Below are 16,586 nucleotides of genomic sequence, written 5' to 3'. Positions count from 1 at the left end.
TAAAAGGCTTTTATAAGATCTTATATAAGATCTCACTCAATTTATGGGGTCATTTGTTTGACAAAGTAATTTGGTGCTTGGTGAATGGCAACCCAAAGCAGTATACTGTTCCACATATTATTAAGAGGACCAGAAAAGACCTTAACACTAGCTACCATTTTCAAATATATTTTTCCAAGTTCCACAAAACTAGACCCAAAATATCTTAATGTGATCTATTTCTCTCTCTCTCTCTCTCTCTCTCTCTCTCTCTCTCTCTCTCTCTCTCTCTCTGTCTCTCTCTCTCTCTCTCTTTTTCTCTCTCCCTCTTTTCTCTCTGTCTCTATCTATCTATCTATCTCTATCAATCTCCCCCACCTTGGTGAATATTCATTTTTTAATACATGTACATCTTTTATTTTTATGTCACCTTCATTTCTAAATATATCCCATTCAATAATAAAGAATAAAAAAAGGAATTCAGCAAAAATTAATGACAATATATATATATATATGCAATGTTCTGCACTCCAAATTCTTCATGTCTGCAAAGATGAGCGGATACATTTTCCCTCTTTTGGGGACCTGAGCTTTGTCATTATAATTAAATAGTATTCAGTTTCATTGTTGTTGCTCTTTCCATTTACCCTGTCATAATATTACGTATATTATTTTTCTGATTTTGCTTACTTCCATCTGCAGTAGGTCATACATCTTCCTAGGCTTCTTAACATTCTTAACATGAATTCTTAACGTTAATCATTCCTTAACGTATTTCATTACATTCTTATATCACTATTTGTTTGTTGCCCTAATCAATGGACATCTAGTTTTTTGCCAGTTCTTTGCTATTACAAAAATTGATGTTATTTATTAATATTTTTATGTCTATGGGATCTTTTTTCTGTCATTTGCCTCCTTGGTACAGTACTACTAGCAGAGGGATCTCTGGTCCAAAGAGCAGGGACATTTTAGGTACTTTATTATCATAATTTCAAATTGCTTTGCAGACATGTTGGCCTGACTCACAGGAGATCTATATTTTTATTGCTGCCATTTTTACTATTCAGAAAACATATCTTTTCACTCATTTTTCTGATGCAACTATGAAACTTTTGATATTTTTCTACCTTCTTCTCTATACTAGAATGAAAGAAGGTGGGAAACCTGACTTGGAACAGAACAGAGACCTTTTGTTATCTTTCTTTCTAAAAGTTAAATTTTACCTCATATCTGTTCCTTTCCATCTGTTGATAACTTGGTTAGTAACCTTTATTTGTCCTTTCAGACAAATGTAACAAGAATTACTCTAGATGAATGGCATCATTCTAAAGGGCAAGAAGGTATATTACTAAGGAGTAAACCCAACTCAGGGGTTTGCTATCTCAGCTGAAGTATCCAGACTTGGAGCAGAGGTACCATTAGATTGTGAGCCTCTTGAGGACAGGGACTATTTTTTGCCTTTTTTTTGTATCCCCACCACTTAGCACGGTGCCTGGCATATAGTAAGTGCTTATGACTAATTAATTGCCTTTGAATACGGCATTTTGCAACCAGATGGGGCATATTTACAGACAAAAATCCTGAGCAAAGGAATGAGAGAGACAGAGGAAGAGACAGACAGAGACGTAGACAAACAGAGAGGAATATATAAGGCATATTATGGTGCTTTGTGGTCATTGGTTTGTTCTTTAACCTTGTGCTCTATCTTCCAGGGATGGTTAGAAGGCTGTGTGAGCCTGCTCAGAAATGGTGCCAAGCAGAATATTCCAGATAAAAATGGGCGCCTGCCACTACATGCTGCAACTGCTGAATCAGATGTGAAGTAGGTACACACGTTTAGATGGAATTGTTGACAGGATCCCCATGAGGTCACCTAATTCATTCTTATACCACTAGAAAATTCCAACCCATTCAAGAGAGTTGCCCACCCAGAGAATAGAAGCCATACTCTAAGATCTTTCCTTATCCCCAAGGTCTACCCTGCCAAATATCTGACCTAAGTGCCTCTTTCCCCTTTGTCCTGCCCTTAGTAAAAAGAGATCATCCCCCCACCCCAAATGTAGGGCAATCAAAAGTGATATCTTTTGTGGGAAACACGTCCTCCAATGAATCATCGATTTAGGTATTCCTTCTAGTGGTGAAGACCAGCACTCATCTCTACCATCTCACCCTATGTCATTCTTGTATGGGGTAGGAGGGGGGATCCACGAGGAGGTCTAGAGCTTTGTTTCATCAGTATGGGTACCTCTACATATAGAAACTCCCTTCATCAATGATCAGCAACCCATCTGTTATTTATAATATGAGGGAGTTACCTGAGTCACTAAGAAGCTAAGTGACTTATCCAGGGTCACACAGCCAGCTTGTCAGCAGCAGTAGTCAAACTCAGGTCTCCCTAACTCCAAGGTGAGCCTTCTACCCACGATGCCACACTTCCTTCTCATTCTGTCCATGTCCTCCAACAAATCCTTGGGAGAGGATCCTCATGCTTTTGCTTATTTCTTTTTCATATTCTATGCATACTCACCCAGATTGTCCACCTCTAGTCATTCATCCTTGTTAGCTGACCAACCCACCTCCTTTTCTATTCATATATTTCCTTGGTAATAATCTAACTTGCAGAAGACATAATAGCTAATATGCTGCCACCTACTTAAACTCAACATGTCTCCATCGCCTTCTTCTTTGGCAGTTGTTACATTCTAGTTCTCAGTTAATTGGCATCACTTGAAGAATACTAGTGTTAAAAAATAGATGGGGTTTTGTGTTAGAAAGCATGAATGAACCTACTTGGAGACTACCCTGGGCAAAAAAAAAATTATTGTTATCAAATCAAACACATCTCCATTATTACCTGACCATCCCCATACCTCATCCCTTATGTCCTAGGCCCCTCCACTCATTATCTAGCCCTGATCTTAGAGAACTCCCTCAAGACCCAGTATGACAGTAACTCATTGGATCAGCCAGTCTTTACAGGCATCCCCCCTAGTTCCTACTGTAGAAGGATGACATACAGTCAAATGTCTACATGGAAAAGCCTTGGATTTGAAATTAGAAGCCCCAGACTCAAGCTCTGCTTCTGTTCCATGACTACTGGTGTGTTTTGGGGGAAATAAATTCCTCTCTGGGAATGTCCTCACCTACAAAGTAAAGTAATGAGTCTAAATGACCAGGACCTTTATGGTCCTTTCCAGCTCTAAAACCTATGTTCTCCCCAAGAACACACCCTGGCCTGTTACCTGTCTTCTCTGATCTCTAACCATGAGATAACACAGTGGTAAAAATATAGAATGACCTAATTCTTCTCCACAACTTGACTAGTGTGTAAATTAGTTCAATGCAAAGTTATACATAGAAGATATATCAGATTCCATGCCGTCTTGGGGAGGGAAGGGGGAAGGGAAGAAAGAAACTCTGGAACTCAAAATTATGTAGAACCAAGTTTTGTAAACTAAAAATAACAAAATTTTTAAAAATGCTCAGATTTGGGATAGGGAATGTTTTGTTAGAAAGAACAGCAAGCAGGCAGATATCTCCCTTTAATAAGTCTGTTTCCTTTGTTGTACCAGAAGCGAGCGAGACACACCACAGAGTGTAAGTTTTAAGTGGAGAATTTATTAGCCGGCGGCCATCGGGGTACGGCACCACAAATCAATGGCCAATGTGTTGGGGTGATGGCTTGGCTTATATAGGATATGAGGGTACAGAGTGGGGGAGAAAAACAGGAACAAAGGTCCTGGCTGATCAAAAGATTCAGTCAGGTTATCGTACTAGTGGGATAATCTCATTTACATTCCTTGGTGGAGTCACGGAGTCCCAGGGATATCTCCCAGGAAGGGTCTGTCAAGTTCTCTCTCAGTGGGATGGTCCTATCTATTGACATTCCTTGGAGGAGCCAGGGAGTCCCAGGGGGTTTGCTAAATGCCAAAGATATCTGAGTCAATTCTTTCTGGGGGTGCTTGTCAGTAGCTAGGGGTTTCTCAGGGGTTCCTAATTTTCCTTGTATTACAGCTTCACTTTCCATCTGCCTGCTCCCCATCTTTTTCCTTGTTTTGTCCTATGGTGTATCACTTCCCAGTAGCACTAGACTCTCCCCCACAAAAAAAAATATAGAATGACCACTTCAATTCAGACCCAAACCTTAAAGACAGGACAGAATCAGACCAGAGTCTGGGAATGGGAGAAAGCAAGATACGTATTTGGCTGGGTCCCCTGGAAAAGAGATCAAAAGATTTCCCTTTTTTCCTTCATCTCTCTTACAAAGAAATGAATGGACTAGGGGGGATTCCAGGACTATTCCCAGGGTTGGCCAGTTGTTATCATTGGATCACACACAGAAATAACAGGAAGATAGGATTTCACCAAAGCTCACCAAAATGAGAAAGCTTAGAAAATAGGTTAAAACTACAAACAGTTCTCTATGAGAAAACACGGTTAGGGTCTGACTCCTTCCTGATGAGTGAATTTTAAAAAAACAGCTTTTCCCAACAATACATAAAAATATAATTGCAAAACCAGTCTCTTTCCCAGAAATGATCTCAAGCAGATAAGTTTCAACTGTGCCATTTGGGCCTGTACTTACTAGACTTACTGACTTACTAGATTTAGTAGGTAGCTCTCTACCTATTTTTATTCATTAGTTTATTCAACAAGCATTTATCAGATGCCTACATTGTGTTAAGCACTTTCTAGAAACTGAAAGAAGCCCCTGCCCTCAAGGAGTTTACATTTGACTTGGGGAACAGCTGCGTACAAAGACTGAGTAGTCTTGTCACCAACAATACAATTCAATATAAACTTAGAAGAGTGACCACAGTAGAAGGCTGGCCTGGTACAGTTAGAACTAGGACTCAAAGTCAGCCATTAGCTAATTAATACACATCATTCCACAGTGTCCTCCCTCTACACAGAGGAATCATATTGAAATCTACTTTTCCCTTTAGCCCAGGGGCTCTTAACTTTTTTTGTGTCTTGGAACCTTTTGGCAGTCTGGTGAAAACTATGGACTCCTCAGAATAAGGTTTTCAAATGAATAAAATGAAACCCATAGAATTATAAAGGAAATCAACGATATTGAAATAAAAATGCAATGTTTTTCCTGTCCAAGTTCATGACCCTCCAGCAATCTATCCCAGGTAAAGAACCCCTGCATTGGGCTATGCGCAATAGGTAGTCTTAGTAGGATTATTGCAATACCACTGATCCCTGCTTAGAGGTGTCACATAGGTAAAATGTGCAAAAGATTGAACCTGAAACTTCAGTTTCCCATAGTGGAAGATCATTGACATCACACCAGCTCTCAGGCTTCCTTTGGGGCGAACAGATATATACACAAATCCAGATTAATATTTACTGTAAAAACCACATTGCCAAATAGTTCCCTGAAAACGCAATTCTCCTTGAATTGATACTGATAAGGAGACTGTGCTGAAATTCAGATCTTCTTGCCTTCTCAGGCTAGGAATTTCAGACCCACTTTTAAATTAGTTATCCCTTAAGCAGCCACTGCAGTGACTTGGAGAGAATTACAAAGAGGCACAAAGAGAAAGAACTTGTAAACCAGAACGCAGGGAGGTGCCCCAAAGGAGCTCTTTGCTTCAGGCATCATTTTTATTCACTGGATCCAGTTGCTGCTGCCTATCAGAGCCTTTCAATTCTAATGCAAGCACTTGGGTAAGCTGCAAATCAATGCATGATGTAAGAGATGCGGAGAAAAATGAATTATGGAAATGTAAGAAAGGGTTTGCGAATCAAAGGAGCAAAGCTCTGTTCTTTGAGGCCTCTACATAGACTTCAGGCTGTGAGCCCTTCCATAGTTCATAGTCATAGTTCTTAGAGCCCTTCCATAGTTCAGTCTCACCCTTGCTTCTCTGGCTCATTAGGGGGTAGATTCAAAAGGCAACAGTAAAAGAGAGGGTACAATGTCATGAAATAAAGACTGCAGAGAGACTAAGGATGTATCGTACAACACTGCTGATACTGGAAAGGCACAAGTGATTCTCTTTAACAGAAGCCCGAGGGACTCTGTGAGGGGTTTTTTAGGGACCCTATGGATACAAGGCCAGTCTTTCCTTCCAGTGTGCCAAAAGTTCTATTCCTTTTGCATCTGTCTTATCAGACCTAAAGGGAAAGAAAATCAATTCTTTGGGATTGAGTACTCAATTAGCAGAAGATGTGGATAGAGTTCTGTATCTTTTAGCAGTATTTTCGTTAAAATTTATTCTTGAACTGCCTGCCTGATATGAGTAACTGCCAGGGAGAGCTAGGATGAGACAACAGATTTAGGGACTTTTTTGTCTGTTTGTTTGTTTTGTTTTTTAATGTGGAATAAATCTGGTCAATTATGACTATGAGGCCAAATATTAGCAACACCAGGAAGAACAGGAAGTTGAGTTTTGGGAGCCAAAGGCAAGAATTATTGCTAATATCCTCAATGAGGGCATCAGACTTTCTCCCACTTTAAGCCTCCCATGGATAATGTATTAAAAAAAAAAACAAGAAGAACCCAGTTTCTGAGCTGGTGTTTCTAAAGTAACCAATATACTGTCGTCGTAAAGCTAATTTTATTGGAAGAAGGAAGAACAGGAAAGTCACATGACACTAAACACGGCAAACTTCACTATAGTTCTAAGGAGACTGGTTACCTAGGTGGCATTTTTTGGTGAATCGGCTGTTTGTATTTATTCCCTGGGGAAGTCATGCATAGGGCTCTCCTGAACAGAAAAAGCAAAGGGTACCTGAATGTTGACCCCTTTTCATGAAATCATTGACAGCTGGACCTTTCATGACATCTGTTTTCTCAGGAGTGTCTGTGTCAAAAGATTGAGGGATCCTTAGAGTCAGTGGCCACAGGACCCTGAAAAAGAGGGTAGCACAGTAGTAGAAATGGTCTGCTGCCAGGATGCCTATAGCTGTGGTGCTTGTAGCTACCTAATCTTGTGATCACATCCTTATACTGAAAACAGAGAGTAAGGACTTGGCTAGCAAAGCCCCATCACTGACTCTATACCTGGTGTCCTAAAAATTGCAGTGATGTGGGGTTTATTTGCTGCCTATCATGTTTTAGGTCTGGAAACTGAACAGAGTTTGAGAAGTGCCATGACTTGGTACTGAGGGTTGGCGCTGAGGTATAAAAAAATATACTCTTGGGCCATACTAGCATAAAATCCATGACACCTGGAGAACTACAGGGCACTTTACTCATGTGGGCATTAAATTGCTGAATAAGGCTGTTCCTCCTGAATGCAGGCTACATACACAGTAAGCCATGGAGGCACGTGAACCCCATGAGTTCTTCCAAAGTTAAGTCCAGCCTATATGAAAAAGGTTATGCATCGGCTTTCTAGGACACATCTATTTTTGCTAGGACTTCCTTCAGAACAGTCTGCTTTGCCCTGGGGCTGCCCCAAAGAGCCTCGCTGATCATCTTTGAAGAACAGACTGTATCCCTCATTTCCACCAAAGCGGGAGCCAGACTGAACCATCGGCAAACCCCTCCTTTTCCCCATCACCACTTCTCTAGGTTCCCAGGATGCCACTAACCTAGACCAAAGCTAGAGATTCAACATTGGGTGATGATTAGGAAAGAACATGGCCTCATAAACTCCCTCCCACATTCAAACCCAAGGAGCTGAAGCAGCAATCGTTGACCTAGAATCCATGAACTGGCAGTTGTAATGTTTCATTAACTGTGCTTTAATGTGGCAGATAGGGGAAGACGTCACAGAGAAGGTAGTGTTCGAGCAGAGTTGTTGTGAGGATCAAATAAAACTTGTAAAGCACCTTGCAAACTGAAAACGCTATATAAATGTTAGCTCCTGCTACTATTGAGCCTAAGAGGACTCCCACAATTCTAAGAGGCAGAAGTGAAGAAGGGGTCATTCCAAGCATGAGGGACCACTTGTCTGAATGCCCAGAATCAGGAGATGGGATGCTGAGCTTAGGGAACAGCTAGCAGTCAAGTTTGGCAAATGCTGTTCGTAGAGGAGTAATATGAAGTAAGGCAGAAAAGTAGATTGGAGCCAGATTGTGGCTGGGCCACAGATGGTGGAGGGTCCTAAATGCCAGGAAGAGAAATGTCTGTTTTATCTCAAAGGCCATAGGAACAGCCACTAGAGGCTTCTGAGTAGGGGACTGATATGGCTAGAACTTTGTCTTAGGATGATTATCTTGACAGCTTTGTGAAAGATGGTTTAGAGATGGGAGAGATGAGAACCAGGGAGACATGTGATAAGCTATTACAATAGTTCTGCAGAGTCAAGAGGAATGAATTGAAGCATGCATGAAGTAACAAGAACAATGCCTGTATTTCCCCAGTGTTATTAAATGGAGCGGAACAGTGGAAAGAAACCTGAATTTGTAGTCAGAAGACCTGAGTCCAAATCCCAGCTCTGCCCCTTGCTACCTGAGTGACTTTGAGCAAGGCCTTTATCCTTTCTGGCCCCTCAGTTTCCTCCAAGGTCATCCCCTGCTTCTGGAGCCATCACCGGTCATCTTGACCAATGTCTTGCCCACTGAGCTCCAATGACTCTGCAAGAGAGAGTGAGGCTGATGACTTTGCACAGTCCTGCCTCATTTAAATGCAATTCACATACAAGTGAAGACATCACCTTCTTGATGTCACTGGTCCACTCTGAGATGAAAAACAAACAACATCTGTAAAATGAAAAAGTTAGACTAAAGTTACCTCTATGATCATTTCTAACTCCATGATTGTGATAATTATAAACTTGTTTGATGTCATTGTTTGAAAATATATTTACAATGATAGGACTCCAATATGGAGTCACTTAGACTAAGTGATCCTAATGCCCACAGAAACATTGAGGTAAAAAAGACTTGGATTTTTTCACTGTTAACTCCGTAGCAGGTGGATAAGCCCTGCAGCTTTTTTTATTAGATGAACTCTTGACCTACTACAGGGGCCTTGAGTCCTTCTGTTGTCTTTAGTTAACGTTGGATCCTCCCACCAGTTTGTGGTTCCATTAAAGAAACTCCCCCTACCTGAGTTTCCCCCAAGTCTGGTATATTAATAAGGGACCCCAAGATCTTCTATACCTCATCTGGATCTGATAGGGAATGCCCCCTCCTACATCTTGCACCCATCACCTATTCTCAACCAAGCCCGTTCTTTGGGTACGTAAACCCCAACTCTGAGTATGTTTCCTCCCCAACATATATTTTTTCCTCTCAGGGTGAGGCGAGTTTCTTGAATGTAGAGACAAAGCTATCAGTTTATATTGCCATGTAGTGGGTGTTTGCCTGCTTGCAATACAACTTAACAATAAAGCTCATGATTTATCATTTCCTTGAGTACCAAATTTTCTAGAAATTTTCAAACATAGGCATTTGCTTTAACCCAAGCCTTAAGAGGCCAAATAAACCAATGATCCTGTGATACTTGAATAATGGCCTTTTCAGTGAAGAGAAAGGGATAGATATGAAAGATACAGAGGCAGAATCACAACACTTGACAAAAAACTGATTGAATGTCAGAGAGAAGAATCAAGAAAGAATTCAAGGTCACCATTTTAATTTTTTTTTAATTTTTTATTAATTTTATTTTTATTTATGGACTAAAACAAGCACTTCTATAACATAATATAATTTTTTAAAAGATGATTACACATAAAACTGCAAATCTATTACATAAAATTTGCTATAAAACGAGAGTCTGACAGTTCAGCCTCTATGGCTAGATCATCCACATACACCAGGCCACTGGTTTTCCTGCCATACAATTCACAGCCTAACCTTGTCCTCACCCTGGCCTCCACTGCCCACACCCTTGCTTCTAAGTACACAGATAGGGACCTGATCTCCTATCAGGAAACAGAAACATTCCCTAGGTTTGCTTTTAACTCAATTATGTCCTCAGTGCCACCTTAGTACACAGATTCTGAAAGCACATTACCGAGTTTTTTCTTCAGTGTGTTGACTTACGATTTTCTGTTTTGTTGTGTTTTTCCCTCACAGACTCCTAACAGTGCTGCTACAGCAATCAAATCTCAATGAAATAAATCACCAGGACAATGAGGTGAGCCAGCCCTCTTCGGATTAAAAGGCTAGTGAGCAATTTCACTTTCGTTTGTGGCTTTGCCCTTAAGGTTGTGTCCTTGCTGGTATTAAATGCCAAAGACTACATGGTGAAGGGGAAAGAACCATAGAAACTAGATTCAGAGATGGGTTCAAATCGAGCTCCAACATTTTTGAGTCAGCTCCATAACCTGGGATGATTCCCATCAACCCTCTGAGTCTCAGATCTTCACACACAAACTCAGTTATTCCCCCTCCCTCCACTCAATTGGCAGTAATCTTCCTAAATCATAGATCTTACCATGTCACCCCACCCCACTCTCACATTCAATAAACTCCAGTGGCTCCCTATCACCTCCAGGATCAGATATAAAATCCTGTTTCGTGTTAAAAAGTCCTTCATAACATCCTCGCCCCTCACCTTTCCAGTCTTCTCATACCTTACCTAGCCCAAGCCCCTGCCCTTCACATACTCTGAAATCCAGTGACATTGATCTCCTTGCTGGTCCTCCCACAAGGCATTCCAACCCCATGCTCTGGACATTTTCACAAACTGTCTCCTGTGTCTGGAACTCTTTCTCACCTTCTCTCTCTCTCCTGGCTGCCCAGGCTTCCTCCAAGTTCCAGCTAAAATTCTGCTTAGAAGAATCTCTTCCTGATTCCCCCTTAATTCTAGTGACTCCTCTCTGTTATTTCCAACAGAGCTTGTTTGTATATGTTTGCATAGTTGTTTTCTCCCCTATTCAACTGTTAAATCCTTAAGAACAGGCCCTGCCTTTTTCCTTTCTTTGAATCTCCACTGTTCAGCACAGTTCCTAGCATGTAGTAGGCACTTAATAAATGTTTATTGACTGAATGACTGCTTGTAAAATCCATCAGCCACTCAAATGGTTTCAGTCAATGAATCAAGTATTTATTAGGGGTATGTTATATACAAGGCTCTGGTACCTAGCTGCCTCTGAAGGCAAAAATACAAAGAATGAAATAACCCCCTGGGGGAGACAAGTACAATACATATAAGAATATATGCAGCAGTTTTCCTGCCATACCAAGATGATGATTCTCTCTCTCTCTCTCTCTCTCTCTCTCTCCCACCTCTCTCATCATTATTTGATAAGGACACTCATCCAGTCAGAGGCTGCCTAGCCAGCCTACCTTTTCAAATGGTGGGGATCAGGACACTAAAACGTCAGATGATAGGATTATAGATCTAGAAAGGATGTCTAGTCCAGCCACTTCATTTGACCAATGGGGAAACTGAGGCCCAGCTTGTCTAAGGTCACACAGGTAATAAATAGCAGAGCTGGGATTTGAGCCTATATCCCCAGACTCCAAACCCAGTACTTTTTCCATTGTATCACACTAGGGCCAACAGGAGAGAGGCTCCCAGGTTCACTGCCTTTCTCAGGCACAGACCTTTTCTGCAAAGATTCATTGTGCTGATTGAAACATTCTAACTGCTCCATGAGCATACTCAGCACTTCAAGAAACTTTCAAAACATGCAGCTTATTTCCCTAGGCTTAGAGAAACCTAACATTCCTTCTGCTTCCTCTTCATTAGGTTCTGCAGCATTTCCTAAGTATGGCCAAGGACTTTGTCCATTTGACCATAGCTATGCTCTTCTCTTCCCTTGGTCTGTTCTTTTAGATCTCGTCATTGCTAATGTGAGATAATTAGGAGAAAATTACTAGGTTCAGGAATTCATGGAAGTCCTCTTGCCATCTGGAAATAAAGACAATTCTGCCTCAGAAAGGACACACCCAGCATTTGATTTCCCACATTACACTGATCCATTTCCTGCTTGGCTTCTCAGTATTCTGAACAAACAATTCTTCCTCCCTCACCAGTTCTAACTTCCCCCATCTCCATCCCCCCTCAGCTCATTTCCTCTGTCTGTTCTAAGCAAGGGTGGCCTCCTTTACACAAGAACAGTGCACACTGCTTGCAGACACAAATCATATCTGTTTCATGCTTCCAAAATGACAAAGAGCAAATGAAGCTAAGCTGAGGGAAATTAGAGAAAGGAAAAGAAAGGATGACACTGGTGTGTTTTGTTATTATTATCACTGGGGAAAGGAAAACACACATCTAAGCTACAAATTATTTTCAGATATCAATTTAACTAGGAGAGCTGACCTACATTGTATCACTGAACTGGAGAGCTGGAAGGGAACCAAGAGTATCTAGGCCACCTCTCATTTGGCGTATAAGACCCTCTGGGGTAAAGGGACTTGGAACTATCATCATCATCATTGCTGTCCAATGTACAGCTAGTTAATTGAAGAATCAAATCTAGAGCCAAGGTCTGCTGATTCCCTTATATGTGGTTCTTTCACCCTATCATATGATAGCAGACACATATGGCAGCATCAGTCAAGCCTAGATTTAGGGATGGAAGGGAACTTAAAAACCATTCAGTCCAAGGCAGCCTGGTACAGTGAGAACAACCCTGGATTTGGAGTCAAAGGACTTTGATTTGAACCCCAGACCTCACTTTTCCTACCTCTGTGACCATAGGCAAGTCATTTAACCTCTTTGTGTCTCAGTTTCCTCTCTGTAAAATGAGAGGGTTAGACTTAGTTTACCTGTAGGGTCTCTTCTTGATTTAAATCTATAATCCTATGGAGATGTTCATATCACAAATAAGGAAACTGAGGCCAAGAAGGAAGTAACCTGGTCAAAATCATACAAGTAGTGGCATAACTGAGATTTTAATCCAGATTCTTTGACTCTAAATCCAATATTCTTTCCACGACATCACCCTGCCTCCAAGAAGTGAAGGGACAAGTAGCACATGTGTAACTTGATTAAAAATCATATCGGACAAAAAATTTGTGGAGGGGAGGAAAAGAGGGGTATGCTTTAACATATCTCTCACCCTCTAATAAAGTAATCTTTTGTGAAGGTCTACTGGGATATTGCCCCAGGCTACAAATTCCCATATTTTGTTGTTATTGTTCAGTCGTTTCAGTCATGTCCATCTCTTTGTGACCCTATTTGGGGTTCTCTTGGCAAAGATAGCCAGGTGGTATGCCATTTCCTTCTCCAGCTCATTTTACAGATGAGGAAACTGAGGCCAAGAGGGTTAAGTAACTTGTCCGGGTTTGCACAGCTAGTGAGTATCTGAGGCCAGATTTGAACTCAGGTCTTCGTGACTCTAGGCTTGGCACTCTATCCACTATGCCACCCAAAAGCATAAAAACAACTAAAATTAGAACCTACTCATTAAGAATCATTAGTCGAAATAAAAAGTTACATGTAGAGGCCAACAGAAAGGCTCATGTTGGGCGTGACCAACTTGCCACATATAACCAAGGAGGAACCCCCAAAAATGGTACTGGAGGGCATAATCAAGGAATTCTACGGGCTGTTCATTTGGGAAGAATGATAGGTGACAGATGGACAACCAAAATCCCACTAATAAAAAGTGAGGAAGGCTTATAGAATATGAGGCAGACCCACTGTGGTAAGCTTTTGGGAAAACATGAACTAAAGTCTCAATGCATAAACAAACAGAAGTAGGTTGTGATCCCTCAAACTGATGTGATTAAGGAAATCATTTGAGTATATAAGAGGAAATTACTAAATGGCCCACTTTTTCCCCTGCATTGGATAGGCCCCAGGTGAACTCCTTCCTGATCTGCTCTCACCCGTCCTTCCCTACCCATCAATGACCTTTCATTGTTTGGGGGCCTCTCCCCTCACAGGGTCTTATATTCCCACAACCTAATTTGTGTTAAAAAGTTGATTAGAGAACATTTTTAAAGCTTTCCCCAAGTGCCAAATTTTCTAGGTAAGCCTTTATTTCTTTTCAGAGAAGAGAGGAGTCATTGTACAGTGATTCCCTGGCTTAAGTACTCTGAACTTTCAAACAGTTCTAACATGTGCATTGGCGGGGAAATCGAAGTTGGCTATGTCCATCCCTTCCAGGGAGACATCTGCCCTTTGAGCTCCCCAATTTAGAACACCTAGAGATGGCTCACTTAAAGACTTTCAGGAGCCATTTCTGCCCTAGAGTAGCTTCCCACTTAATGCTATGAAAGTGTCTGCATGGACCGACATCCATTGAGTGGGTGTGCACTTAGACCTGCGTGTAGACATATACGCTTCAACAAGCTAACACACACACACACACACACACACACACACACACACACACACACACATGCAAGCTCTAAAGCAAAAAGATTGTACTTAAACAAACCTATCCAAACTTGTTCATCAAAAAAAAAAAAGTCATTCCCTTGTAGTTGTGCCAGTGATGTTTCCATTGCTCAAAATATTTTGGGGAAGTTCTCAGAGTCAGACTATTAGTCTGATAAGAAAAGCACTTAAAAAGGAAAAGTAAGAAAGAAAAATGTTATTATCTTCTAGACCATTCACCTTATTCACCAAACTAGCTTCAGGATGACTTTTAGCTGTTTCTAAACTCTTCTTTAAAAGCCAAAGATGTCCCACTATTAAAGATATTTAAATGCTGCATCTAAAGGCAAGTCTAAAAGGCAGCCAGGTGACTCAGTCCTGGAGTTAAGAAGACCTGAGTTCAAATCTGACCTCAGATACTTACTAGTTCTGTGACCCTGGGCAAGTCTCTGCCTCAATTTCCTCAACTGTAAAGTGAGGATAACAACAGCACCTGTCTCCCGGTGTTACTGTGAGGATGAAATGAGATAATATTTATAATTAGTATCATGCATGAGACATATTGGGCACTTAATAAATGCTTGTTTCCTTCCTAAAAGAAGAATCCCCAAAGTTTTTAGCAAAGGTAACACCCACCAGAGTAAGGAAAGATCCTTCCAAGGAGAATAATTAGAAGAATACACACTAGGGATGTATGAACACTGGTGTATCAAGCAATGAATAAAGTCATACTTCATAATAGTGAAACCTTTTTGTCAATCTGCAGTCCAGTCCTGAGGGTTTTTTTTTAATTCTGTTTCACCAACCTGATCGTGTTTACATGGAGTTTGCTATTACACATCTAAGTGATAAGGTTCAACTTCTCTTTGAGGCTTTTTCCTCTCTTTCGTGATATCTCAATTAAATTATGCTCACTTCTGTCCTAAGAAATACATTATATTATATATAATTATGTATGTATATGTATGTATACACTAGGTGTATATGTATGTATATTACAAAGATATGCACTACATTATATGCACACATGTGTGTATTATATGCATGTACATTATACGTACATGTATGTACATTATATGTGCATGTATGTACATTATATAACTGATACTTTTTGTTTTACAGACATTTACTGACTATACACACACACACACACACACACACACACACTCCCTCCATAAAACCCTCCCTTGTAACTAAGACAAACAGAACTGACACACCATAGTGTGCGACATGTCTAGCAATACGTGCAGTGTTCTGCAGCCACAATCCCCTTACCCCTCTCTTTATGAGGAAGAAAGTGGCTTCCTCATCTGTCTGCTGAAAGTAAAACTGTTTGCTGCACATAATTAGAGATGAATTGCCTTTTCACAGAACTATGGATATGTATATTACATATGTGTTGTGTATATATATATATACATATATATATGAATTCTACTAAATTCTATAAATATATGTGCCTTTTAATAGAACTATGAGAACTATATATAGATACAGACATAGATATAGATATAGTTCTACTAAGTTCTATATATGCCTTTTGGTAGAACTACGAGAACTATGTATAGTTCTACTAAGTTTCATTAATATATATGCCTTTTGGTAGAGCTATGTATGTGTGTATTTCTAAGTTCTATAAATATATATAGTTCTAAGTTCTAGAAATATATATATATATATAATATGAATTCTTACACTAAGCATGTTATTTATTCATTGAGGAAGTAGTAAAATAGGAGACTTTTGTGTTTTGTTTTATTTTTATATGATGGCTATTAATGGCCATTTCTATATTCTTCTAACTAAAAGTCTGTTTCTAGTCCCTGTTAGTCTTTGGGGCATATACTATTCTTGAACATAGTGGAGAATCACCAACACAAATCAAAAAGAACAAATGAATTCAACACTTTTCCTGGTACATCATTGTTGCCATTTGGCAGGTTGAAAACCAATATTCTCTAATACTCTGTGCATCAAAAATTGGAGAATTGCGTTTCCTCCAACTGTATAAAAAGAGTTACTACTAGAGAGACTGCTACATTGGATCCAGCCTTTATTCCAAGAGTGCTTCCCCAGGATTACTTTTCTGTGAAAGAAAGTGTGACAGGAAGAGGGTGCAAGCTGAACCACTATTCTCTGATTGTTTTGTTCCTCTCTCAACCGCAGCCCCAGCGTTTGCAAAGATGTGATGCACCCAGCGACTTCCCACATCACACATTCTTCCTCCTCGTGCAAGAAAATGCTGTCTGAAATTTAAAACGCATGAGCACTTAATCAGGTTTCAGTTTCAAACATGGACTTACTGCTGACTTGAATTAAAAAAAAATTCTGAGAACTTATTGAGGGAAATGGGCCTCTTCAGGAGGCTGAAGTTTCAGCTGAAAACATAGGCTCAGAGTGTTAAATTGCTTAATTTCAGAAA

General features: G+C 40.3%; 1 protein-coding gene across 1 annotated transcript in view; it reads left to right on the top strand.

The window, feature by feature from the left end:
* ANKRD55 (ankyrin repeat domain 55) overlaps positions 1 to 16,586 on the top strand; it is a 90,062-nt gene that overhangs the window by 12,005 nt on the left and 61,471 nt on the right. Inside the window, exons 4-5 of the mRNA XM_036746784.1 lie at positions 1,695 to 1,804; positions 9,961 to 10,021. Of these exons, the coding sequence (XP_036602679.1) occupies positions 1,695 to 1,804; positions 9,961 to 10,021 (171 nt within the window). The remainder of the gene's footprint in view (positions 1 to 1,694; positions 1,805 to 9,960; positions 10,022 to 16,586) is intronic.

This window comes from Trichosurus vulpecula, chromosome 1, assembly GCF_011100635.1.
Source record: "Trichosurus vulpecula isolate mTriVul1 chromosome 1, mTriVul1.pri, whole genome shotgun sequence".
Lineage (NCBI taxonomy): Eukaryota > Metazoa > Chordata > Mammalia > Diprotodontia > Phalangeridae > Trichosurus > Trichosurus vulpecula.
This window is presented reverse-complemented; position numbering and strand designations above follow the sequence as displayed.